The 26083-nt window shown below is 38.2% G+C and overlaps 1 protein-coding gene across 1 annotated transcript in view; it reads left to right on the top strand.

The window, feature by feature from the left end:
* The window catches only part of CSMD3 (CUB and Sushi multiple domains 3), a gene marked incomplete at its 5' end in the record, with an annotated part of 687334 nt that overhangs the window by 418144 nt on the left and 243107 nt on the right, over positions 1 to 26083 (top strand). The window contains 6 exons of the mRNA XM_081322366.1: positions 2443 to 2625; positions 5541 to 5867; positions 8934 to 9128; positions 14056 to 14194; positions 22070 to 22257; positions 24099 to 24287. Of these exons, the coding sequence (XP_081178492.1) occupies positions 2443 to 2625; positions 5541 to 5867; positions 8934 to 9128; positions 14056 to 14194; positions 22070 to 22257; positions 24099 to 24287 (1221 nt within the window). The remainder of the gene's footprint in view (positions 1 to 2442; positions 2626 to 5540; positions 5868 to 8933; positions 9129 to 14055; positions 14195 to 22069; positions 22258 to 24098; positions 24288 to 26083) is intronic.

Genomic DNA, 26083 nt, shown 5'->3' with positions numbered 1-26083 from the left:
CTGGACTAGGTAACATCATCAATGCAGAGAGTGTGGGTTTTGCTTCCTGTTTATATACAATAGCTTTCTCTGCTTGTGTTGTGGACAGGCGGGTTCCCTCCTTGGTTGTTCCTTGAATACAGTATTGTTTTCTGCTTGATTGTTTCTCTGGTGTTAATCCCTGCTTATCTTGGTCTTGACTGCTGGAGATAATGTGTTCTGTTCTTTCTGTTTCCATCTAACTTCTTTTTTTTTTTTAAATGTCAATGGACTTCTAGATTACTTCTGAGAAAATGTGTCCCTTAGCAGAGCAGCTAGCTTTACAGCTATTAATATATGGAATACAATACATGGAAAAGCAGTTGTTAAGATAAACTGGAGAATCATAATCATAATAGCAAAAACGTAATCAGGATACATGTGGGAAGAGGAGATATCAAAAGAGTGTGTGGCTTTTTTCCAAATGGCCAAGGCTATTTTGAACAAAATGTAAAATGACTCTTGTGTGTGCATCCTTCCCATTGTTATAGCAATATAATTGATAAAATAGATTTCATTGTCCTCTTTCTTTTCCTCCTCTATGTTTTCTCCCTATGCTTCAGACCAATCTGTCTTTCTTTTTCTGCTTTCCATTTCCCTTTACTGTCTCTCCTTTTATAATACAGAGATCTAATTACTTTAATAATGATTTTACATAGAGTTGAGGACAATCACTTGAAAGCTTTTTCCTGTACAACTGGAATTTCTTGTCATCATGTTCTACTAAAGCAAAATTCAGACCTTAAAAATCATATTTGCTCAGTAAAGCATGTGGTGTGAGGAAGAGAAATAACTCATGTGGGCTGCTAATTTGGAGATACATCAGATTTCATTTATGTTGTTATGTTCATTGGACCCAATGCAGTGACTAGCTCTGAATGCAAATAGCAATACATCTGGGACTTCTAATAATTCCATGTTATGAGTTATCTGAAAATCCAAGATGGATCAAAATAAAATAATTATTTCAGTAGTAATTGAGATGATTTACACATATATGATAATTCTGGCAATGTAAATCTTAAAGGGACACGGTGGCTCAGTGGGTTAGGACACTGAGCTTATCGATCAGATGGTCGGCAGTTTGGCGGGTCGAATCCCAAGTGCCGCGTAACAGAGTGAGCACCTGTTACGTGTTCCAGCTTCTGCCAACCTAGCAGTTCGAAAGCACATAAAAATGCAAGTAGAAAAATAGGGACCACTACGGTGGGAAGGTAACAGTGTTCCGTGCGCCTTTGGCATCTAGTCATGGTGGCCACATGACCACGGAGACATCCTCGGACAAGCGCTGGCTCTTCGGCTTTGAAATGGAGTTGAGCACCGGCCCCTAAAGTTGAAAACGACTAGCACAATAATAATAATAATAATAATAATAATAATAATAATAATAATAATAATAATAATAATAATAATAATAATAATAATAATAATAAAGTTGGAAGGGACCTTGGAGGTCATCTATTCCAACCCCCTGCTCAGGCAGGAAACCTTATACCATTTCAGGCAAATGGCTGTCCAGTCTCTTCTTAAAAACCTCCAGTGTTGGAGCATTCACCACCTCTGGAGGCAGGCTTTTCCACTGGTTAATTGTTCTAACTGTCAGGAAGTTTCTCCTTAGTTCTAGGTTGCTTCTCTCCTTGACTAGTTTCCATCCGTTGCTTCTTGTCCTGCTTTCAGGTGCTTTGGAGAATAGCTTGACTCCCTCTTCTTTGTGGTAGCCCCTGAGATATTGGAACACTGCTATCATGTCACCCCTCACCCTTCTCTTCATTAAACTAAAGGTAAAGGTAAAGGTAAAGGTTCCCCCGCACGTGTGTGCTAGTCGTTTCCGACTCTAGGGGCCGGTGCTCATCTCCGTTTCAAAGCTGAAGAGCCAGCGCTTGTCCGAGGACGTCTCCGTGGTCATGTGGCCGGCATGACTAGACGCCAAAGGCGCACGGAACGCTGTTACCTTCCCACCGTAGTGGTCCCTATTTTTCTACTTGCATTTTGACTTGCTTTCGAACTGCTAGGTTGGCAGAAGCTGGGACGAGTAACAGGCGCTCACTCTGTTAAGCGGCACTCGGGATTCGACCCGCCAAACTGCCGACCTTCTGATCGACAAGCTCAGCGTCCTAACCCACTGAGCTACACATACCCAATTCCAGCAACCGTTCCCTATATGTTTTAGCCTCCAGCCCCCTAATCATCTTTGTTGCTCTTCTCTGTACACATGTGTGGGGGAACCTTTACTTTTAACCTTAAATCTTAAAGCACTTTTTTTCATGGGATATGTTCATTTATTTGCACCATTTTCTACTTTTTAGGGAAGAGCTAGTACTACAGTTAGTAGCTTATAATATTTGTACTTCGATTCATACGCTTTAGATAAATTCAAATTTCTATAGTTAGCTTATTGACTAGTAACATGTCTTTTTTAAACAGAGATTGAAAAAGAAAGTTGTGGAGATCCAGGAACACCATTATATGGCATCAGAGAAGGAGATGGGTTTTCCAATCATGATGTGTTGAGGTTTGAATGCCAGTTTGGATTTGAACTGATTGGAGAAAAAACTATTGTTTGTCAAGAGAATAACCAGTGGTCAGCAAACATACCTATATGCATTTGTGAGTATAAATTAATATATTCCAATAATTTCTAACTTATGTATATATTACTGAAAAACTATTTTAAACTAAAATCTTTTCTGGAAAAAAACATTTTTATGGGCTCACCAAACAATTTTGGTCTTCAAATCTTTCATATTTATAATGTATCTTCTGCATAATTCTATGGACAATTATAGGATTGGATTATTGCTAAAATATTCCTAATAATAGTTGTCTTACAATTAAATTGTACATTCTTTTAATTTCTTTCAATTTTGCACTATCCACAAATCTCTTTTAGTGCATACATAATCCTAGAGTCTTATATTTTGCTTGTCTAGCAGTAATTCCAGCTAGACCAAAAATCACCCTTTTTAAAATAAATCAACCAACCAACAGACAAAATGCAATATATCTGGGGCTTAAGCAGGTCTGGAGAAATCCAAATTAGTATTTCAGAATTCTATAATTCTTTCGTTTAGAAGTTTAGGGTTTAGAGGGTTTGGTGAACTGATGCAACAAAAACAAAAACACAGGAAAAACTAAAGAGATCACTGTTGATTTCAGAAAAGGGAGGCACAACCACATACCTCTGTGTATTAATGATTCTCCTGTGGGGGTGGTTAGCAGCATCAAGTTTCTGGGTGTGCCACCAACCTTTGTTGCTCAACAGTGAGACATTGCTGAAGCAGGCAAAGCAGTGCCAGCATATTCTGTATCGCATGAGAAAAGCTCATCATCATCTTTCTACTGTACTTATCACTTTCTACAGAGGAACGATCAAGAGCATCCTATCATATTGCATTACTGCCTGGTTTGGAAACATTACTGCTTCAGACAGGAAGCAGTGCATAGAGTGGTGAGAATGGCAGAAAAAAAATATTGGCAGTTCTCTTCCTTCTGTCCAGGATATAGCATATAAGTGATGCTCAAGCAAGGTCCACAGGATTGTCTGGGATGCTACACATCCTCCTCACAACCTGTTTTCTTTGTTACCTTCTGGGAGGAGGCTGAACAGAAAGGAGGGGGAAAAATGAGGAGGAGCTGATTATGATAATCATCATCTATATTTAATGCCCTTGCCATGATGTCCCGTTGCCTGGAGGCGGTCCAGGTCTGGATGGGGAGAAACAGGCTTTGTCTCAATCCTGCCAAGACTGAGTGGCTGTGCGTACCGGCATCTCGGGTTAACCAGACCATTCCACCTTTAACGATGGGGGGGTGAGGTGTTACCCCCCCGTTGATAGGGCTCGCAACTTGGGCGTCCTCCTTGACTCCCGGCTCAACTTTGAAGATCATATAGGAGCCGTGACCAGGGGGGCTTTTGCCCAGGTTCGCCTGGTGCGCCAGTTGCAACCCTATCTGGACCGGGATGCCCTACACACAGTCACTCATGCGCTCGTGACCTCCCGTTTAGACTACTGCAACGCTCTCTACATGGGGCTGCCCTTGAGGACCACTCGGAGGCTTCAGCTGGTGCAGAATGCAGCCGCGTGAGTTGTGATGGGGGTTTCCCGATACTCCCATGTAACACCTCTACTCCGCAAGCTGCATTGGCTCCTGGTTGCCCTCCAGGTGAGATTCAAGGTGCTGGTGATGACCTATAAAGCCCTAAATGGGTTGGGTCCGGGATATCTGAGGGAACACCTGCTGCCGGCATCAAGCTCCCTTCGTCCAGTGCGCTCCCACAGGGAGGGTCTTCTCAGGGTGTCGCCGGTAAAAGATTGCCGGCGGATAACACCCAGGGGGAGGGCCTTCTCAGTGGGTGCGCCTGCCCTTTGGAACCAGGTGTCCGTGGAGCTTAGGACTGCCCCCAACCTCCGTTCATTCTGCTGGGACCTGAAGACCTGGCTCTTCGAGCTCTCTGGCCCAGGCTGAGAATTTTAATTTTAACTGGGGTTTTTATTTGCTCAGGGATTGATATAATTTTTTAAATTGTTTTTAACTTTTGTATTTTTCGTTTTAATCACCCTGTAAACCACCCTGAGTCCTTCAGGAAAGGGCGGTATATAAATATAATAAAATAAATAAATAAATAAATAAATAAATAAATAAATAAATAAATAAATAAATAATCTAACCAATCAATGATCTAAACAATAGAATATCATTGCCCTTCCTCCTGTGTTTTTTTTTAAATAAAGCTTCGTAAACCAGGAAGAAAGTAGAAAAGGGAAGGTCTTTGTGTCCCTAATATTTTATTAGGAGGATAAGACTAGGGAAGATCTTCTGGTGTTTATAATCCTAAGCATTCAGCACTGAGCACTGATGATGCAACCTAGTTTGGTAATAAAATGTTTGCAAGAAAACCACCAAGCACAGAGAACACTGGGAACCCCACAGTTCAATCCTGGGCTACCAATATTCTCTTCCATGCAGTAATCATTGTTTGGTTCATCTTTCATACTTTTTTTTATAGATATTGCACCTAGAAAATAATTGGAAAATGAGATTTGGCAATGAGCTAATACAGCTCTGATCAATCAGAATAATAACTCTCTTTCCAGGATGAATGGAAACAAAGAACTGTTTCCAACTAATATGTACTATATACTCTATATGTACTATATCCAGTGTTAGAATGGGAATTCAGTGACTATTTTTCAGCTGCCATTACCTGATTGAGCCAATGGGGCTGGGTTCAGAGTTAAGCAATATCCGTAAACTTTGGGTTGACTTTTTTTTTTTAAAAAAAGGTCTCTGAATCAATCTTAATAAAGCATTTCTAATGTTGTTTTGAATGATTCTCTGGATGTATAATAATATTACATTTTATTTCATTGCAAACTAGTGAGGGGCTGTGATAAAGAAATAATTTAATAAATGCATGAATAAATAAGAATATGAAATCAAATATTGAGAGAAAGGGCTCAGAAGGTCAATTTTAGGTGGGTTCTTATCTCTTTTCTAATTTCTTTCCTGACTTTTGACAGTTCCTTGCCTATCTAATTTCACGGCACCGATGGGAACTGTTCTTTCTCCCGACTACCCAGAAGGATATGGAAATAATTTGAATTGCATCTGGACAATCATCTCAGACCCTGGGAGCCGCATTCATCTTTCCTTCAATGATTTTGACCTGGAATCTCAATTTGACTTTCTTGCAATTAAAGATGGTGATTCTCCTGATTCTCCAATACTTGGCACATTCACTGGAGCTGAAGTGCCATCCCATCTGACTAGTAACAACCACATTTTACGTTTGGAATTTCAAGCTGATCATTCAATGTCAGGCCGTGGATTTAATATCTCTTATAACAGTGAGTAAATGTGTTTATTACATATTTAATAATCATATTCATGCCCTTATTTTTCCAGACATAGATAGATAGATAGATAGATAGATAGATAGATAGATAGATAGATAGACAGACAGACAGACAGACAGACAGACAGACAGACTTCATTGTTAATACTATTACTATTTAGATCATACTGTATTATTTAAGTGAAGGTTTATGGTATCTTCTGATTTCTCCTTCCTTCCTTCCTTCCTTCCTTCCTTCCTTCCTTCCTTCCTTCCTTCCTTCCTTCCTCCCTCCCTCCCTCCCTCCCTCCCTCCCTCCCTCCCTCTCTTTCTTTCTTTCTTTCTTTCTTTTTCTTTCTTTCTTTCTTTCTTTCTTTCTTTCTTTCTTTCTTTCTTTCTTTCTTTCTTTCTTTCTTTCTTTCTTTCTGTTTTTGTCTGGGAAACACCCTATCAAACGTATGTATCTTATTAATTTTTGATTGTTTTAATTTCCTTTCCTGCACTATTTACTTCTAATACAATTGCATCACAAAACAGACTTGTTATGAGATGAATGCTTGGGTTTATTTCCTTCTCCTTTTCAAGCAACAGTATCAAGAATGCTACATTAACATTCTCACACCTTATAAATATGACAAAGAGAGTGGATGTCTAATTTTATTGCACTGTATAGGTTTGTGTTAATCTAAACTAACTGTGATGACCCAGGGCATGGCACAGAGGAAATTTAAACCACTGACAATTCAGACCACCCTTTAATTGCTCCAAATTTTCCCCAAACACTTCCACATTTCTGGCAAGCCCCAGAACAAAGTAACACACACACACACACTTGCAGCAGCCTCTGGCAGCAAATAGTTTCACATACAGTTAGATTAAAAGAGTAATTTACTCAAGGCCACATAGATAACAAGGAATGAAACATACATCCAAAATCTAACAAGTCTGTGGAAATACATGCTTGCCTGAGCAGTTTCAGAAGAGAAGCCAAAATACAACCTGAGGTCTTTGAACACAAATCAAGTTTGTCAGCCATTCCAATGGTCAGAGCTTCAGGGTTTCCGAGCAGAAATCACAACGCCAAACAAGAGATCAGAGAGTTGTTTCCAAGATCAGCAACAGCACACAAAACTCCAAGAAATCAGTGTTTGTTTCCAACAAATGGCCCTCCCCACAGCGTCTCCTTAAGTCTCAGTCTCCAGGTGTGCCTTGTGAAGAGAGGCTAGGCACTTTCCTCCCAGTAGTTGAGCCTGCCTGTGTTGTTCCCTCCTTCTCTCCACTCTCTATGCTCTAGGATCAGGAGGGGGTGGCCCTCGCTCATTGCCTGAGCTCTGTCTCTCATGTTCATCCTGTCCCAATCCTGAAAGGCCCTAGCCTACCTCGGTCTGCTCTTCCCCACATGCCTCTGAAGCCACAGACACCTCTCCCTTGACCTCCATAGGGTCCCCTTCCAGCTCATTTTCTTCAGCAGATTCAGACTCTGACGGAGGCATGACAGTAACACACAACTTTATGCTATTAATAACAATGTCAGTTTGTGGCTTTTCTAAGGTGACACCAGTGGCAAGAGCTGCCAATAATAAGTTGTCAAAGAGTAATTGGAAGTACCTTAAATTTAAATTGGCTTTGATGGATGTCATAGCAGATTGTTATATAAAATTACTTCAATGCCACAAGTGATTCCGATTTTGTTTCTGACATGTTTCCAAATTTTTGCCTAGTGTCAATTGTTATGCTAAATTAAGATATATTTCTTTCCCAATGAACTTTTAAAACTCATTTTTGTAACAGTTCTTTGTTCTTAAACTTGAATAACACCTTTCCATGTTTTGAATTAAAGTTTCTGTATGGAAAAAAAAAGGATTCAGCAGTTTTAGAATGTAACTGTACAGTGAATAACCATTGGATCCTGTACATTATCTTATATAAATAATTATATCCCATCCTGTCCATAATGCCTCCTTCAGTCTCTCTTAAAACCATGCTACTTAACTTATTAGTAGTCACTCTTGTAGGTGAGTGAAAATATTTGTAGATCATCGAACACTGAGGACAAGTGCAAAAGCTCTTTAGAGTTGCACTGATTATTTTTCCTTCCTCTCTCTCCTTTTCTGTTTTTCTCCTGAGAGAGATGAAGAATATACAACCTGAATCAGAAATTGTCACAGTTCTTGTTCTGCTTTTAAATTACGAAGTTTGACAAATTGCTATTGCCCTCAAGCCACTTGACTTTGTCAACAATTGACTCTGTCTCATTCATATGAATAGAAGAAAGGGTGTCTGCTAAAAGAGAAATGTAAAGGATAACTTTATGGTAATAACACAAAAACTTTCTGTGTTAGCAAAACTATTATAATGATGCCTTTAGTTTTACTGTTTTTAATTTTGCATCCACTTAATAATAATAGTAAGATTATCAATATACTGCCTACAATTGCCATATTTAGGATTTATTAAAATTTTGAATATGGAATTTATCACATAGTTACCAAATTAAAACAGACACCAATGTGGTATTGGGCAACCTATATGTCTGTCTGTCTGTCTGTCTATCTGTCTACCTACCTATCTATCTATCTATCTATCTATCTATCTATCTATCTATCTATCTATCTATCTATCTATCTATCTATCTATCATCTATCTATCTATCTACCTATCTCACATACAAAGAACATGAAAGTAATTTTAATTGTAAAATCAACCAAACTAACTTGCACTTCTTGAATTAAAACATATAATAAAATTAACCCCCCCCCCCTTTAGTTTCCCTTTTAATTTTGTACTTCAGTTCTTCAGTGGACGAGAAACTAAGCTGAAATGTGCAAATTGGGAAAAATGTGTCAAAGCAACGTTTGAAAATATTCATCAACTAGTGCGGAACTAATGCAATAAATATAATTGGGTGAAAATTAGTATATCATAGAGCATAGTGCACCTATGATAGTATGAACATTGATTAATTTAGAGGTCAATAAAAAGTGGAATATCTGAAACCTGGTCTCAAAGAACTTTGAAATATAACTGATAATTTTAAACCTTTGCCCTATTCCTTTCTCATCTTCTTCATGATTTAAAGCATTTGGACATAATGAGTGCCCTGATCCTGGTATACCAATCAACGCACGTAGGTTTGGAGACAATTTTCAACTGGGAAGTTCTATCTCTGTGATTTGTGAAGATGGTTTTATTAAAACTCAAGGAACTGAAACAATTACTTGTGTTTTAATGGATGGTAAAGTCATGTGGAGTGGACCTATCCCTAAGTGTGGAGGTATTTGTAACTTTTTTTATAGTTTTTGTTTTAAAGTTAATATATATTGTATATTTGTTCTTAATCTGTAACCTAATGGGTGAATTTCACAGCCATCTATTTTTGTCCTGATGATAATGAAGATGATGAGGATGAGGATGAGGATGAAATCTATGCAAATATCATCTGATAAGATTATCTTGAGTGATAATCTAAGTTATTAAATCTTGCATATATTAAATATTCGGCACAGGAGGCTAAATACTGTACATGGTGGTCTTTTTATATGTTTGTTCATATTCCACATTTCCCAAGTGAAACAGTTTTCAGTTGCTCATTGTCATATCTAAAGCTTCTAGGTCCATAAATCTATTTTCTAAACTACTCAAATAACTTTACACTGACTGATGTGGTGACCTAGAGGTGGAGCTCTTGCCCCATAATCAGGAGACCTGTGAGTTCAGTCCTAAGCAGTTGCAGATATTTCTCTCTCTGGGCGCAAAGACAAAATATCTGCTGTGAGCTCTGTGTAGGTGTCAGGAAGGGCATCCGATCAGTAAATGCTCACTTCCATTCAATCATCCCAACTGTACCCCGAATTCAGGGTTTACAAGGTCAATAATAATAAAAAAATACCTGAAATATTTTACACTGCCATAATTTCCTACATGGTTTCAGATAATATATCAATAATTTATTGTTATCGATTACATAACTGGATTGAATGATAACTCTCTTCTTTAAATATATAAAAAATATTTATCAGCTGGCACAATTTAAACTCCTTAGTTTATTTATGAAAGAATATCTAAAATTTATTGAAATTACTAGTAGCTTACTTTTAGCTTATTATTTTAATGTAGCATTAAAATTAAAGCAGTGCTCTATTTGGTTAATAATGTGCTCAATCATTCAGTTAATTTAGTAATATACCCTATCATGGTCAATTTAATGTAACAACAATGTTTTGTTTTGCTGTTACTGTTTTGAAGGATAATAAAAACTGATTGCTGTAGAATAATTATTTATAAAATTTTAAACATCTTAGGCACAGAAGTATTTCCAATTACATGAAATCATTATAGTTAAAATTCATTTCCTGGGAATATATAACAGATATTTGTACTGAAGTCCATTTTTTCTTTGATAAGCAAATAACATATTATCATGTTAGGAAGTTTTTCTACACTTTTTAATACAATAGTAAATGCAATTTTATGTGATTAAGATTGTGATATTTGAACAATTCTATTTTGATAGGATTTCCGAAATGCTCAGTCTTGCAAAGGCTATTTCTGCTTCAGATAAACTTCAGTGAAATATTGATAACATCCGGAATTATAATTATAGCATGTTTAATCAATTAAATGCAAGTAAAATAATATCCTATATTATTTGGGTATATTTAGTGACAGGTTTGATTTTATCTACAGTAACTGAAAGATTTTAAAACATTCAAATGGAAATTCCTGGTTTTCTAAAATATCTATCTATCTATCTATCTATCTATCTATCTATCTATCTATCTATCTATCTTGATTTTTTAATAATAACAAATGAGTCCCAGCCACGAAAACCGACACCGGACCCACAACAACACAGGACGCCACCACCAATCATCCTCACCAGACTCAAACCCAAACCCACCCCATAGACGAAATGCAACCACCATCCAGAAGCCAAACCACAGTGGCATCTCCAGCTGCTGCACCCTCCCGACCCCCACACAAAGCAAACTGACACACGCCATGAACACAAGGCCAAACCGCAAACTCAAAGCCAAACCAAAGACCGGGATGTTACACCACAGCCTTCTGCTCAGGACATTACATCACAGAACTCAGGAGGTTACAATGCTAAAGCTCGGGATGTCACAACACAGCCAACCACCCAGGATGTTACAGCACAGAACTCAGGATATCACTACACAAGAGCTCAGGATGTCATCACACAGCCCATTATCCAGGTCGTTACAACACAAAAGACTAATGGCACACAGCCAACACCTCAGCCACACAGTATGTTACAAAACAGCCGACTAATCCACAAACAATAACCCCATCAACCAATCAACATGTAACAACACAGCCAACCAACCCGCTTGCAGCAACAAAGCCAGCACCCCACACACCCTCACCAATATTTATAGAGAGACGGCACCAGCCTGAAGATGAAAAGTGGGACCTCATCGAAACATCGCCAAGACACTATCAATCTTACACGGGAAAAGACCCACATACGCCAAGACCTACACACACACACGCACACACACACACACACACACACACACACACACACACACACATATATATATATATAGGTTTTCGCGGGTGTCTGTATGTGGATCTTTGGTCATTTGGGTTTTTTTCCGCGTAGAGTTGAAGGTGTAGGAGCAACGTTTCGACGGAATCCCATCCGTCATCCTCAGGCTGGTGGCTTCAGCTTCCTTCTTCTGGGAGAAGCATGTGGTAGTGGCTGTTTGTTCCTCTTTTTTAAACTGCCAGAGGGGGTGTGTTCTGTGGGTGGAGGTGTGCTCTGATTGGGTGGGGGATTAAGTGTTGATTAAGTGCTGATTCTGTCTGTGGTTCTATCGTATATATATACGATACGATATCCTGTGCCAAGCTGAGTGGCAGCAAGCAAACATTTCCATCAAATGTATAAGCTTAAATCATGGATCATAATCCAAATTACTATTTGCAGAGCAAGGAATAAGGAGAAACCAAGAAACAGTGGCTAGAAAACAGTTCCACTAACAGAACATTATTCACAACCATGAGAGAAGACCTTGGAGTTTTAGGCCTTTTCAATATTAGAGATGATGTTCATTTCACTCAAGGAGATATGATGGTCCCTGCTCCTAAGCTTTTGTTAGCTGATGACACATTCTAAGCTTTAACTGTCTCCCAAATTCAGAAATCATCTCCTTGTTCTCAGAACTGGCATTGTATGCTACTATTTCCAGTGAGTCACAAACTGACCTCAACCACAGGCTGCAGCCATTCAGGCTCTTGTCATCTTCAGAGTTCATAACATCACCCAATAAAGATGAATGGGAGAAAATGAGGAGACATCAACTAATGCTTAATGCAATATTGTTCATACATTACTCTATTTCATACTCTTCAGTATTGGAGTCAGTTTGGCACTCAGGACCAATTATGGAGACTCTAAATAGTAGATTGCTACTGTGGCCTTACCATTGATCAGTGTGAAGAACAAAATGCAGCAGACAATTTTGATCTTACATTTTTATTCATGTAACACACATGTAGAGATATGTTTGTACTGGCATAATCATATCAAGTCAGTTTCTAAATATAAGTGGTATGAACTTTCAGACACGGACAACAAATTAATTTCTCCAGCCTATTTGTGGAAATGTCCCAAAGGTGGTTTTCCAACTGGACTTCCTTCCTTCCTTCCTTCCTTCCTTCCTTCCTTCCTTCCTTCCTTCCTTCCTTCCTCCCTCCCTCCCTCCCTCCCTCCCTCCCTCCCTCCCTCCCTTTCTCCCTCCCCTGCTTCTCATCCAATAAGCTTCTTCAGTTTTAAAAGAAAAAAAGAAAGAAAGTCCAATTGCCTTTTGGAAAAGCATCTTGGGACAAACATGACTTGGATGATTGAGAATCTCCATAGATATTAGTTCATGAAAATATGTTTCCCTTTAAGAACAAGTGCAAGTACATATTGTACTTTACTCAAGTAGATTCCCTACTGATATTTTTTTCAGAACTTGCTAATATGTAATATTGTAAATACATAAAGGAGCTATTGCCAATTCAGAATCCATTCATCTATCAATTTTTCACAAGAACCTGCTGTTACATTCCCTTAGAGAAATTAGCTGTTCTTTTTTATCTGTGGGTGGGAAAGACAAGAGGGGAGAGAATCCATATTCAGACTTCATGAAACTAAATAGGGCTTTAAAGTCTTTTCCCATTGCTGTAAAATATGAATTCTTTTCAATTTCATTTCATACAGTCTGAGGGTATGTTGAAAGCTGTCAGTTTTATGAGAAGGGGTTGGAGCATGTAAAATGTGCTGTACAAATAAAGCACATTTTAGCATTTAAAACAGTTTATTTGACACATTGAGATGATTTTTAAAGGCAAAACATTTTTAGGGATGGGTATGTTGATAAAAACAGGGTCACTCTATATTGTGACACCATGACACACAAAGATATAGCAATGGCACAACTTGGGACTTACTTATTGTGTCCCACAACTTGGGACTTACTTATTGTGAGTGCCACTGCCTTTAGGTAACAATTTGAATAGACTTTGTAATAACCATAAAAGAGGTGTTAATATCCCCATGCTCCAAATAGTAATTTAATGACTTATTTACAGAAGCACATTGCTTGTGAAGCTTTTTCGTTTGGATTGGATATAAAAAATATAGTTCAGATCTGAAACTGAAAATCCTCCCCTTCAAACAAACAAACAAACAAACAAACAATAATCATGGGAGGGAGGTACTGAGAAAAGTCAGAGACAAACAAAAATCTAAACCTTAGTGGTAGTAGGACAGGACCTCTTGTTTCTCAGTAATTCCTTCCTTTTAATCACAGAGAAGAATATACAAAAAAATGTTGCACACATCCTTGGGTGTTAGGGCAATGCTTTAAAAGCAAATTTTAAATAAATGAATAAAAATTCTATCTTGCCCTCAGTTGAATTAGTGAGTTGGTGAGAGTGGTAAAATCTGAACTAGGAACTTGTTATTCTATTATCCTGGATTACAATGCCAGTTTATGGCTGCACTAATTTATTTCTGATTTAGTTTGATTTATACTTCACGTTGACTTCACTCTGAAGATAAACTACAGTAGTTCCTTCTTTCCAGTCCTTCTTTCTACTCTTGTGATTTTCTTTTATTTCAGAAATCTGAGCATGATTACTGTTGTAGCCTTGACAATAACAACTTGTTGTTTTCTTCTTTATAGCTCCATGTGGTGGACATTTTGCAGCCCCCAGTGGAGTCATCCTTTCTCCAGGCTGGCCTGGCTATTATAAAGACTCCTTGAATTGTGAGTGGGTGATTGAAGCAGAACCAGGACACTCTATCAAAATTACATTTGAAAGGTCTTGACAAAAGCTTTATTTTTCCTCCTTCTGTTTTTACTTTTAACTGATGGCCAAGACATTACAGCAGAAAAATAAAACCTCAATTTAATAGACCAGCAGAGTAGGAGGGAGGTGTCCATTGCTTCTGAATGTCCATTAAATCCAAAATTCTTTTGCACTGTGTATATTCTTTTTGTCATGACATCATTACAGATGAGACAAATCTGGATGTCTGGAGTGATTTTCATCATTTGTGGCTTCATTATACAAATAGTCTAAATGGGTTATTTATGCAATTATTACACAGTGATGCAAATTGACATAGTTTAAGAAATTTAAGAGAATTTTCTGCTAGGAATGCAATACCTAAGGATGTTTATTACAGTTTTTTTTTGAATGGTGGTCTGGTAAAAAAAATCTTGTCTGTTGCAACTAGAGTAGATTCAAAGGACATCTGCTAAAAGAGCTTTTATTATTATTGATTCTGTAGCATTATATATCAGAAGCCAATTTTATTAATCATGTTTTCTTTTATTTATACTTCAGTAAAAGCTTGCAGAGGAGTCTGGGTCACTGAATGTATATCATTCTTATCCAATGGATTCAGTGATAGAGGTTATTTACTCAAATATTACTATTTAAGGGTTTAATGGAGATGAAGAGGCTGTTTCTATTTTGTAAGCTCAAAGTGATGGAATAAACAAGTTCTGAAAATTCTATGTAAAATCCCAACTATTCTGTAACATACTTTGATGATAGTGTTGTTTTTTTATCCCATTTATATCCCACCCTTCTCCGAAGACTTAGGGCGGCTTACAATCTAAGAAGCACAAATCAATGTGCTTAGCAATAGCCTTCATTCTATGTATATGCCTGCTTATTAGGGCTTTTGGGGCCCCCAAGCGGCATTTTTACAAAGTCAGCTTATTGCCCCCAACAATCTGGGTCCTCATTTTACCTACCTCGGAAGGATGGAAGGCTGAGTCAACCTTGAGCCTGGTGGGATGCGAACCTGCACTAATTGCAGGCAGCTGGTGTTACTTAACGAGGCATTAGCCCACTGCTCCACCAAGGTTACAATTAGGATGTATTTATATACAGGATATTAGATTATAGTAGAGGCTTCTACAGAGGTTCTGTAATGTCAGGACAGAATACATACATATGTGTTTAGAAAATTGTCTTTCTTCAATCTTTGTTTTTAGTTTTAAACTTTTTTTATGTACTGTTTTGGTTGTCTAAGACATCATAATTTCAAACTCTCCAATGGAACTTGCTTCCTTTTATTGAAATATAGTATTTTTATATAGTTTTAATGTTTTGAAGTGTTTACTGCCCACTCTCGCTTTGAGAGTGTGATGGATGGTCTCTAAATTTGATGACTGACTGACTGACTGACTGACTGACTGACTGACTGACTGACTGGATAGATAGATAGATAGATAGATAGATAGATAGATAGATAGATAGATAGATAGATAGATAGATAGATAGATAGATAGATAGATAGATAGATAGATAGATAGATAGATAGATAGATAACTTAGATCCAGGACACAGCCATACTTTGATACCCTGAAATATCTTGATGGTTACTAATTAGTCATGATGGCTTTATATTCCATCCATTAATAAAAGCACTGTGCATTTCAGTGGTATTTCCTGGAAGATAAAGCAGATACCATTGTGATTATCTACTTTTTTCTGAGATTACCATAAGTATCTTATGGATCATTAAGAGATAAATACAACTATGCTTGAGTAGACCTAGTACAATATAGGATATAATCCATAAAAGCATGGGTTACATTAAATGTCTCATTTTTGAACATAACAGTGGTAATTATTTTTAAAAAATGTGTATGTGTGCGTGTGTGTGCGCGCGCACGCATGCATAGATTGTTTGACTAATGTTTAGGCTGTATTTGTCAAGAACCTAGGATAGACAGGTGTTGTTTGATGATGTTAAAGTTATTGTTGAAGGATGTAAACGGTTTCAAGTAAAGCTGCCATTTGCAAATGACTGGTGTTGATTTTCTCAATGGCAATTGTGTTCAAGTGGTGTTCCACTTGATGTTTTGGAATTATTATGGCTTTGTTGTTGCTGCTGTTGCGGTTGATTTTCTCAGTCATCTTCAAAACTCTTCTTCATAATTCTGAAAGATATATCTCAAAAAAGATGTAAAGAAAGGGAAAGAACAGAAAATAGTAAAAGAGGAAAATCTATATTTTAATCACTATTTTTTCTTTTCCTTTTGTTACTAACTTCACTTTCTCTAAGCCTATGATTCCCTACCTTATACTGTACCTAGACAGTGGTTTGAGATGCAACTCTGCCCCTCTACTTTGGAAGCAAGTCAGCACAACTTGTAATGTACTGGTATCAAAAACAAAACATCTGCTTTTGATCAGGTGGAGATGGGGATGTGAAGGCTCCCCAAAAACATTTCTATTTTTATATTTGAAAAAAGAAAGAAAGAAAAATCAGTGAAGGGCCCTTGTGGGAATTACAGATTGCCCCACCCTGTTCTACATTTCTCATGTAGAATGGAATGTTGTTCTATAATATATATGTTTCCTTTACATATGCTAAAACCCCTTAATCCTGAACACTGAGAAGTCTAAGAAGTAAATATTTTACTTTAAAATTTGGAAATGAAATTTTCTCATGGAACATTTCCATAATAAATAAATTCACAGAAATTGTTATTTGCCAAAATTACATAAAAAGTTGTTTTATCTTATAGATTTTTATAGCCTAACACAATTCAAAGACTTTGGCCACATTACAAGGGAGTAAAAATATAACAACAATAAAGTCACCAATTTAGGGCTACTCCAAATATTCAGAGTTCAAGGTTTGATGGAAAAGAATCTTTCTTGAACTATCTGTTTCCTACTCCAAATATCATCTGATGTATTACATATATTGAAATGAGAACAGTAGTATACAAAACGTAACACACATTTTTTATTATTCTTACTGTAGCAATGTCTTTTCTCAATACCTATGTGACAGTGGAAATATCCATACAGGATGAATAAACAAGAATTTAAAAGTTTAAAGGTAGCTCTGACTTCATCACATTTTCTTTCTTTCTCTGAATTCAGAAGCTCAATTAGTTATCCCTACAAATTTTCTGCTACTGATATAATTCTCAAACAGCACCATTCTTGCTGGAAATTTAGCTTAGATGACTGTTCCACTATACTGTTTACCCTTTTCAATGGTGCTAAACTACCTAAGCCAATCTCTGCTTCTGATATAAAGTATTTAGCTGAATTATCCAGGTTAGCCAAATTCTAAAAAACATGGTGAAGAAGAGCTAATTTACATATTTATTTGTTTTTAGAAGATCTGACATCCATTTTTGCAGCTATCTTTCAAATCGAAAATTCATGCAACTGATCCTGAATAAGACTCTAAGTTCCATAGATTTGAACAACATGTTTCCCTTTTTCCTTCAATTGGAAAAGTGATGACATGATCTGTTAAATGTTACAGGTTGATGTATTATCACAAAGATAGGAAACAACTAGAGAAGGTATATGCATTAGTATTTTTATCTTACTGTGACAATTTAAACATAATTAAAAAGGTAAAGGTAAAGGTTCCCCCGCACATGCGTGCTAGTCGTTTCCAACTCTAGGGGCCGGTGCTCATCTCCGTCATTAGACAAATGAACTTGGCTCTTGATCATAAAACCATTAATTCATTTCCCAGAATAATATTGTACCATATATTTTAAAATCTGAATGCAGGTAAGCTTAATGTTCTTTGGATTTTCTTAGTTGCTTAGGTACTGAGTTGTTTTTTTTTTGTTTTGTTTTTTGCTACATCTGAGGAATGATATTAAACCTGGGCTTATGTGTCTTTATAACTAAACCATGTTTTATTTTAATAATTAAATCTCATTTAGTGAAGAGGCATATATAAACTTATCAATTAATATTTTAAATCAATTTTCAACAAATGATTTGCTGAATTAAACATGTGCATTACTCTTTTGAACATAACTTTGTCTTAGGCAATATAGCGAAAATTCTTGTCTTCACAGAACAATTAGCATTAGTAATGTTTTTTTTTCCCGAATTTTGGTGTTTGTTTCTTAGTGGGTGTGGGGGAGAGAAAAAAATTGCTATACAGTCATGCCTGATTTAATAATTTATTAAGTGTTCTCTATATAAACAAGACACTCAGTTTCACCTTCAGTAAACAAAGTTCAAGAGGACAGATTGCACATTATTTTTATTTTTATTTATTTTTATTTTTAATCCCATTTATATCCCGCCCTTCTCCGAAGACTCAGGGTGGCTTACAATTTAAGCACAAACCAATGTGCTTAGCAATAGCCTTCATTCTATGTATATGCCTGCTTATTAGGGCTTTCCCCCCCAAGCGGCATTATTACAACGTCAGCTTATTGCCCCCAACAATCTGGGTCCTTATTTTACCTACCTCGGAAGGATGGAAGGCTGAGTCAACCTTGAGCCTGGTGGGATGCGAACCTGCACTAATTGCAGGCAGCTGGTGTTACTTAAGGAGGCATTAGCCCACTGCTTCACCAAGGCTCTTAAAGACCAGCTCCACTGAAAAAATAATAATAATTCAATACAAACCTATGCTTGTTTTCCTGAAAAGATAGTTTAGAAGGCACTTAAAACCCTCAATATAATCTTTGAGTGATTCAAAAAAGTTAAGTTACGTTTGGTCTGCAATCTTGATGTTTTTCTGGACAGACAGCTTTTGTTTGAAGAGCAGGTGGCAGCTGTGGTTAGAAGAGCCTTTGCACACACACATCTTATCTGTAAGTTGTGCTTATTCTTAGATTGAGATATGCTGCTCAAAGTCCCTCATGATTTGATCAGTTTTAATACTTCTCTGACAGAAGCACCAAATTCCTTCTGTGGGGAAAGGATTTGCCGGTGATAACCATTGCTTGGGAAATGTCCAGTTGGGGGCACTTTTCATGTCCCTGTGGTACCTATTGATCTACTTGCGGTTGCCCATTTTAAAACTGCTGGGTTGGTGGGAGCTGAAGCATGTGATTATAGCTCACCCTGCCCTGCAGCAGGAACAGGTCTCAAACACGAAGCTGTCGATCATCAGCCTAGTGTTCTAACCTCATGAGTCACCGAGCTCTCGGTTCCCATTTAGAGATGTGCTTGAAGACCACGCCGAAGTTATGTTGGTCCAGAATGCAGCAACATAGGCAGTAACATTTCACCCATGGAACACAGCTACTATTTGGTGACTCCCAATAGTATTCTGAGTTCAATTCAAGATGCTTGTCATCAGGTTTAAAGGGCACTGATGCATTTTGCCCATCCTACTAGGTTTGGCAGTGTGAGTATGCTCCACATCCTCTTGGAAAACTGTGTGCCTGCTGAGGTCACTAAAGTGTCATAGTGTCTGCCTTACACCATAGGAATCCCCTATAAAGTGGATAGTCTCTGTTGGCATTCAGGAAAGCAGTGAAGACCTGTTAATGAAGCTAGGGTGGTATTGTTCATTAATGGATGCAAGTTTTATCCAGACCACAATGTGTTTTGTTTGTTGTTGTTGTTGTTTATTTTAGTTTTTTTTGTTCTAAATATATTATGGTTTTGTTTTTTTTAATTCTTGTTTGCCACCCAAAATTCTTCAGGTAGATGAACAGCCATGTAAATTTGTTTAAGAAATAAATGTATTATAATATTTGCATATCCCTCTTACACAAGAGGTAGAAAAAATTGATAGTGAGAAATTTGCAGTGAGACTATGTTGTGGCTAAGATCAAAACATTCTGTCTTAGCAAATTGATGATATCTATTTGGCTGTTATTTTCTTTCAGTAATTTCAATTAATATTTATTTTATAGGATTTTTACTTTTAAAAATTTGCATTATAGCTTATTCAATAAAGATTTGATTATGAGGTAAAAGAAATGGTTCGATCAAGATAAACCTATGTGGATATATAGAAACCAATCAAATTTCAGTTAGTCAAACAGGCTTAGATAAGCTTCATTATGAGGGTGAAGGTTCATTCTCCAAGCTTGTGGGTTGGTTTCTGAACATTTCATTACCAGTCTAGGTAACATCTTCAGCAGAGTTTAGGGGATGTTAGTGTCAGTCATCCTACACCTGTGGTACAGATATTTGCCACTATTGCAAGCTTTATTATGTTCAGTTGATTCAAATTCTGACTGAATCCAATATAATAACTGCCCAGACTTAGATATTTATAGATGTTTGCCTTTGCAAAATATTTAATGTTATAGTATTTCACATTCATTTTTTTTTAAAAAAAGCCAAACTAAAGTGATGCCCACAACGTGATGTCCCATTGCCTGGAGGCGGTCCGGGTTTGGATGGGGAGAAACAGGCTTCGTCTCAATCCTGCCAAGACTGATTGGCTGTGCATACCGGCATCTCAGACTAACCAATCTTTTCCATCGTTAACTATGGGGGGTGAGGTGTTACCCCCCATTGATAGGGCCCACAACTTGGGCGTCCTCCTGGATTCACGGCTCAGTTTGGAAGATCATATAGGAGCCGTGGCCAGGGGGGTTTGCCCAGGTTTGCCTGGTGTGTCAGTTACGGCCCTATCTGGACCAAGATGCCCTACGCACAGTCACCCATGCGCTTGTGACCTCCTGGCTAGACTACTGCAATGCTCTCTACATGGGGCTGCCCCTGAGGACCACTTGGAGGCTTCAGATGGTGCAGAATGCAGCTGCGCAAGTTGTGATGGGAGTCTCCCGATACTCCCATGTAACACCTCTTCTCTGCGAGCTGCATTGGCTTCCAGTTGCCCTCTGGGTGAGATTCAAGGTGCTGGTGATGACCTATAAAGCCCTAAATGGCATGGGTCTGGATTATCTGAGGGAGCACCTGCTGCCAGCGTCAATTTCCCATTGTCCTGTGTGCTCCCACAGGGAGGGCCTCCTCAGGGTACCGCTGGTCAAGGATTGCCGATGGGTGATCCCCAGGGGGAGGGCGTTCTCTGTGGGTGCGCCTGCCCTATGGAATCAACTGCCAACGGAACTCCGGACTGCCCCCGACCTTTGTTCATTTCACCGGGACCTAAAAACCTGGCTCTTTGAGCTATCTGGTCTGGACTGAGGGGTTTTAATGTTTTAAATTGTGATTTTGATTTTTTGGGGCTAGACTTAATTTAATTTAATTTTAATTTTATATTGTATTGTTTTTAAATTTTGCCTTGTAAACCACCCTGAATCCTTTGGGAGTAGGGCGGTATATAAACCGAATTAATAATAATAATAATAATAATAATAATAATAATAATAATAATAATAATAATAATAATAATAATAATAATAAAGTAAATCACATGGAAAGCATTTATTAAAATGATGTGCTCAAACAAATACCTGAAAAAGGATGGTCTATAAATATAATTCACAAAAGTTACTTCAGTTGACAACCTTGCCCGTACACCTAGGATCTTTCCTCCAAGCTTAATTCCTAGATTAGGAGAATCTAGATTGTAAATTTTACCACATGGCTTCCTTCATTATACAGTCCTTAGAGAGAAGGGCGGCATATAAATTTAATAAATCCAATCTAAATCCAAAATCCAGTCCACTGAAGTGAAGTGAAATTGCTGTATTGCACAGTTGAAAGGTGAAATGTTTGTATTCAACGATGTTCAGAAACATATGGACTTCTGGGACATGCTATAGTAATATCTGCCATGATTTTAGAACAGTGATGAAATAAAGGAATAAACTCTGCTCACAATTAGTATTTGAAAAACGTAATTGGAATAGGATTTTGAAAGACATAGAAAATGATATATATTTTTTTCCAAATAGCAAGTGTAATAATATTCTGAGCATGCAGTCTTTGATTATATTTTATGTCTCTTTGTGTGCTTCTCCAACTTAGATTCCAGACAGAACTCAATTATGATGTTCTTGAAGTACATGATGGACCAAATCTTTTGTCACCACTCCTTGGATCTTACAATGGTACACAAGTCCCTCAATTTTTATTCAGCAGCAGCAATTTCATTTATCTCTTGTTTACAACAGATAACAGTCGATCTAATAATGGATTCAAAATCCACTATGAAAGTAAGTAATTTTTTTCTCCATATTCTTTCGCAAACATACTGTGCATTATTGTTCCCTAACTATATATATATAAATACTGGTATAAATATCTTTCATGGTCTTAGCTACCCCTTTTTTCATCAGTGCTTACAGACTGGTCATGAGACCTGCACAAAACAGTGAAAAGTGGACCCTCTTAACCAATATATTTACTAATCATAAATATGAAAGTTTGTAAATGTGAAAGTTTGTAAATGTGAAAGTTTCTTTCCCTGACTCCTGTAACCTTAAGGTGGATGCTGAGCTCCCCTAGTTTGTTGCATATTAGCCAAGTAATGATAATAGGTCTCCAGTTACAGTATCCTAGTTACCATCATTTCCCACAGGCATGGCTAATTTGGATATCTGATTTGTAGAGATGGATTAAATCAAAAATTCATTGTTTGTGATATCGAAAAGAGTAAATGCACAAACTAAAAAAAGATCTGGAAAATGTTTACTAGAGTGGAGTGGTGGGTCAAAACATTGACTTCCTTTTCAAACATAGCAGTGAAGATTGTAGGGGAATAAACCCTCAGTTTCCTCCACTGATGACAGGATAGGAAGTACCAAATGCCAAATACAGCTTTCAAAGCCTGAAAGTGAAGGGATGGAAAGGTTGAAAGGCTGAAAGTTATTATGAATATTTCTACTTCAGAGTGATGGAGGTAATACTGTCACACTGTAAAAACTGTTTGTTTTTCTCTTAACTTAAAAAATTGTTGATATATTACTGGGATCAATGTAAAGTTCAAACTCAGGTCTTAGTGGCTTAGGTATCTTGGAGGTCTTCTAGTCCAACCCCTGCTCAAGCAGGAAACCCTATATCTTTTCAGATAAGTGACTGTCCAATCTTGTCTTACAAACCTCCAGTGATAAAACATCTACAACTTCTGAAGGCAAGCTATTCCACTGATTAATTGTCCTCACTGTTAGGAATAGACTAACACTTTGATAGTCATGTCTCCTATTTTATATGCATTCCTTCCTTTTAAAATCTTCCTGAAAATGTATTATATACTGGTAATCTTCGAGTTACATTCATTCATTTAACGACCATTGAAACTTACAACAATACTGAAAAAAGTAACTTATGGCCTGAGCTCACACTTACGACCATCACAGCATCACTTCAGCCATGTGATCAAAATTCAGGTGTTTGGCACCTGGCATGTATTTTATGAAGGTTGCAGCATCCTGGGTTCACGTGATAACCATTTGTAGCCTTTCCAGTCAGCTTCCTTCAAGCAAAGTCAATGGGAGACACCAGAGTCTCTTAATGACCAAATGAGTAACTTAACAATCATAAAAAAGGTCATATAAATTGGGTGCAATTCACTTAACAATTGCCTTGCTTAGTAACAGAAATTCTGGTCCTAGTTGTGTTCATAAGTCAAGAACTATCTCTATGTAGTTAAATGTCTCATTTAATAGAATAACAATATAACAAGAGTTTTGAAAGGGACTTTGGAGGTCTTCTAGTCTAACCCCCTTTTCAACTGAGAAACCATATACCATTTCAGACAAATGGTTGTCCAATCTCTTCTTAAAAACTCTAGTGTTGGAGAACCCACAATGTCTGGAGGCAACTCCAATGATTAATTGTTCTAACTGTCAGGAAATTTCTCCTTAGTTCTAGGTTGCTTCTCTTTCTTGATTAGTTTCCATCCATTGCTTCTTGTCCAGCCTACAGATACTTTGGAGAATAGATTGACTCCCTCTTCTTTGTGGCAGCCCCTCAAATATTGGAACACTGCTGTCATGTCATTATCAGGGTATCATGTTGTTAATTTATTGTTTATTTCTTTTTCTCTGAACTTCAGGTGTAATGGTTAATACGTACTCTTGCTTGGACCCTGGTATACCTGTACATGGTCATCGTTATGGGCATGATTTTTCTATTGGATCAACTGTGTCATTTGGGTGTGACCCAGGCTATAGATTAAATCATGAAGAGCCTTTGCTTTGTGAAAAGAACCACTGGTGGAGTCATCCACTTCCAACTTGTGATGGTATGAATAGTCAGCTTTGCCCATATTGATAACAAAGACAAATTCATTATATTTATTGAGACAACAATAGTATTTTTTTTTCTGTATAAATTTGATTTTTGGAGGGAGAGAGGCCTGTCTGTCTACATGTACTGAATATTACAGGGTCTCTACAAAAATCTTGTAATTATATCTGTGATAAGTGATGTAGGCAACCTAATTTGCCATTTGAGAAAAATATATTTAGAAATCAATTCCACACCTCTTTCCATTCTGAACAATTATTAAGAAATAATATAAGAAACATTATTTTTAATGATTTTCTTAACATAGTAGTGCGGTATTTTCCTCTGTGGGAACAAATAACTGTCATATTTGCAGGTAAGGGTAATATAGTGTTTCCACATATTATGGTATACATCTCACAACTCCAGTCTCTCTAAAACATGTACAGGGCCCCCAGAATCAGTTGTATTTTTTATTATCACTAAAATGAAACTTTACTGCAACAACTCTAATCAAATAGTTTTATTCTCTTGGACCAGCCTATACGTTGAAGGCAAGGTAAGAACTCCATAAACTCAGAAAGCCTTCTTTAGGTTTAAATAAGTATTTAAATATTAAATTCTTTTAGTATTTGTTTTAAAAGCACAGTTTATGGGAAAGGTGTTCACTCCTAAAGTGTGCCTAGTCTTGCATACTTACAATTTGACAGAAAATTGTATTTTTCAGTAACATACCATATTTTACAGTGTATAAGATGACTTTTTAACCCATGAAAATCATCTCAAAAGTTGGGGGGTCGTCTTATACGCCCAGTCGTCTTATACACCGGAAAATAGTACATAAATCAATCGAGCACCCCTGTTCTTGCAAAGCAACTTCAAGCCTCCTTAGTCCAGTCCCCCCTCCAACGTGACTCTCCCTTCCCACCCCCAAGAGCCTCTCAGCCCCTTCCCCTCCCCCTTGCAAATGCCAGACCCCGGGAGCTCTTGCGTCTATTCCAAAGGGTGGGTGGAAGGAAAAGCCCTTTTCGGCTCCGGCTTGGCTGCAAGTCAGTGAGCCCGGGAAGGCACGCCCTCCCCTCTCACTGTGGAAGAAACAGGGCAGGCTGGCGTCTGGCAGGAGCCGACAGGGCAGTCCTGCGCACGCACGCGCTCCCTGGCTCCTAAGGAGTCCTCGGGGAGCCATGGCAGGTGCCTCACGCTCTTCCCTCTTGAGGCAGCATCGGCGGAGCTGTCCGGCGTCGGGCGGGAGCCGGCAGGGCAGTCCTGCGCACGCGCGCACTCCCCAGCTGCGCTCCTTAGCAGCCGGGGAGTGCGCGCGTACGCAGGACTGCCCTGCCGGCTCCCGCCCGACGCTCTTCCCTCTTGAGGCAGCATCCCTGAGGACTCCTTAGGAGCCGGGGAGTGATGCTGCCTCAAGAGGGAAGAGCGTCAGGCGGGAGCCGGTAGGGCATTCCTGCGCACGCGCGCACTCCCTGGCTGCTAAGGAGCGCTCCGGACGGCTCCGCCGATGCTGCCTCAAGAGGGAAGAGCGTGAGGCGCCTGCCATGGCTCCCCGAGGACTCCTTAGGAGCCGGGGAGCGCGCCCGTGCGCAAGACTGCCCTGCTGGCTCCAGCCAGACGCCAGCCTGTCCTGCTTCCTCCACAGTGAGAGGGGAGGGCGTGCCTTCCCGGGCTCACTGATTTTCCGGTGTATAAGACGAAAAATCTTGAAAATCATCTCAAAAGTTGGGGGGGGTCGTCTTATACGCCCAGTCGTTTTATACGCCGGAAAATACGGTACTAAAAATGATGAAATACTGTATGTGCATT

Source organism: Vipera berus, assembly GCF_964194415.1.
Source record: "Vipera berus genome assembly, chromosome: 3".
NCBI classification, from domain to species: domain Eukaryota; kingdom Metazoa; phylum Chordata; class Lepidosauria; order Squamata; family Viperidae; genus Vipera; species Vipera berus.
Note: the sequence above shows the minus strand (reverse complement) of the source record. Positions and strands in the feature narration are given on the sequence as shown.